This window comes from Microtus ochrogaster, linkage group LG3, assembly GCF_000317375.1.
Source record: "Microtus ochrogaster isolate Prairie Vole_2 linkage group LG3, MicOch1.0, whole genome shotgun sequence".
In the NCBI taxonomy this organism is placed as follows: domain Eukaryota; kingdom Metazoa; phylum Chordata; class Mammalia; order Rodentia; family Cricetidae; genus Microtus; species Microtus ochrogaster.
Genome location: NC_022029.1, coordinates 21,728,256 through 21,730,507, shown reverse-complemented (window position 1 = coordinate 21,730,507; position 2,252 = coordinate 21,728,256). Strand labels below are relative to the sequence as shown.

General features: G+C 51.5%; 1 protein-coding gene across 3 annotated transcripts in view; it reads left to right on the top strand.

The window, feature by feature from the left end:
* Positions 1–224: 224 nt before the first annotated feature.
* The window catches only part of Smarcad1 (SWI/SNF-related, matrix-associated actin-dependent regulator of chromatin, subfamily a, containing DEAD/H box 1), a 68,184-nt gene continuing 66,156 nt past the window's right edge, over positions 225–2,252 (top strand). Inside the window, exons 1-2 of one of the 3 annotated variants that reach the window (XM_013351290.2) lie at positions 225–338; positions 813–1,047. In XM_013351290.2, coding sequence (XP_013206744.1) covers positions 858–1,047 — 190 coding nt within the window. In that variant the 5' untranslated portion in view covers positions 225–338; positions 813–857. Of the gene's footprint in view, positions 339–466; positions 570–594; positions 712–812; positions 1,048–2,252 lie in introns of those variants that run through there. The other 2 variants (XM_026785925.1, XM_026785926.1) reach the window with 2 other exon arrangements.

Below are 2,252 nucleotides of genomic sequence, written 5' to 3'. Positions count from 1 at the left end.
CTACGTATTAATTATACATTACGACGCCATTTGTTATCATTGTGTTGTTATTGTTCGATTAGCTCTGTAGCTAGCGTGAAGAAATGGAACCACGGAACAATCAGACGCTTAGAACCTAGCAGAGGTAGATACAAGTTACCATGACAACGGCGCGCTCAGACATTTTCTGACCACGCTCTGCTAAGGAAGTACAAGGCCCCGGCGTATTGCGTCATCACTGCGCGCTCGGTGGCTTGCTCGGCGCTATTTGGGAGGGTCCCGGCCAGGCTACCGTCGCCTCACGCCAGGAATTATTTTGTTCTTTTTCACCTTTGTTACAACGCGGAGCTCACGAGGCCGTAAGTGTAGGCGGCAAGGCCGCCGGGCGGGCTCCCTTCGGTGGCGTGCCGGCCCGGCCGCTTCCTCCTCACTCGGGCCTCTCCGCGTCTACTTCCGGGCGGAGCGCCGCTCCCCGCTCGGCCCTTTGTGTCCCTGCGGCGGAGGCGCGGGCCTGGCGGGCTGTGTGGAGGCGGCGGGCACTGGGTCCGGACGACGCGGCGGGAAGGCGGGCGCGCGCCTCTGCGGCCCGGGTGAGGACCGCCGGGGTCGGCTCGTGGGACTGCGCGAGCCGGGGCGACGCCGCGAGGGCGAGACGGGCATTGGGCAGGGACGTCTTTCCGCCCGCCTCCGTGTGGCCTAACAAAGCGCAGCCGGAACCGGGCCTCGGCATATGTGCGGACCCCTTTTCTCTCGGAGCCAAGTGTGTTGGCTTTGTGTTGTTTCTTGTTTTCACGGCCTCATGTCCCCCCTTTTTTTCCTTTTTTGTTCCCTAGTTCATTGAAAGCTGTCAGCCCCTCAGGGAGCTGGTTTCTATCAATATGAATCTTTTCAACTTGGACCGTTTTCGCTTTGAGAAAAGGAATAAGATTGAGGAAGCTCCCGAAGCAGCCCCTCAGACCTCCCAGCCCGCTCCTTCATCACCAATTTCTCTTAGTGCTGAAGAGGAGAATGCTGAAGGGGAAGTTAGCAGGGCAAACACCCCAGACTCAGATATAACTGAAAAAACAGGTGAGTTACAATGTGGCAAACTGGATGGAGCATCCAGAGGTGACAGAAAAGAGGAAGTGGTGGTGCTACCCAGACTGATACATTACAGCCGGCGTTGGTACTGCCATAGGCACCAAGTACCTGCCAACCGAGCACATCTCCATTGTTATTTCACACGTAAGAGCTCTTGGGATACCGCAGCACAACGATGGATGCCGAAAGCCTAGTTTACAGGAGTCTTAGGTCAAAATGGCTACTCAGCGATGTAGGCAGTCCTGTTATGGGGTAGACCTTAGGGCTGTTACCTTGATTACAGGTTTTCATTCATTCTAATATTCCTTTAGATTTTTTTCCTACCTCGTTTTGCTTGAGGCAGGATCTGATTGTGTAGCTTTGAGCTGCTGTGAAACTCACATTGTAGACTGGGTGACTTTGAAATTGTGATCCTCCGGTCTCTGCCTCCCTAGGGCTGGGATTACAGCCACGTGTCAGCACACCTGGCATCCTTTTTCTGGCTTTTTGAAACTGGGTGCTTCCTGTGTATTCCAGTGCAGCTTGCTGTTCACTGTGTAGCCCGATATGGCAGGGAACTCAAACAGTACCCCTGCCTCACTCTCTCCAGTGCTGGGATTTCAGCCATGGTTACAGGCTTGACCCACCTCAATCACCTCAGTAGTTTTTGTTACTGTTGGTGAGTAAAGCATTTTAAATGAGTGATACGGGTTGTTAGGGACCATCAGCCGAGGAGAGTGAGTCACAGATGAGGATTTCGGAACAAGGATGTAACCCACACAGCATGTTGTGGAGGTCAGAGAAAAGTTTGAGGCATTGGCGTTCTCTGCATCGTGGTTCTCTGGGTGGAACTCAGGGTGCCAGTTTTGTGGGGCAAGCACTTTGTTTGCCGACCCAGCTCACTGGCCTCAAAATATTATGAACATTAATTTTTTTAGGTATAGTTAGTGGTGTTTCTCATTTATGTCATTTAATAATCCTGTAAGGTAAATAGTCAGATTTTTGGAAAGGAGACCCAGGGAGGTTAAGTTTTAAGAGACTTAGTAGACTTAAAAATTTACACGTTTGCATTGCTGAGATTGAGCCACAAATCATATTAGGTACCTACCTTCCTTCCTTCCTCCGTCCCTCCCTCCCTTTAGTTTTTTTTTTTTTTGTTTGTTTGTTTTTGTTTGAGATCAGGCTGTCTGGAACTCAGAGATCTGCCTGCCTCT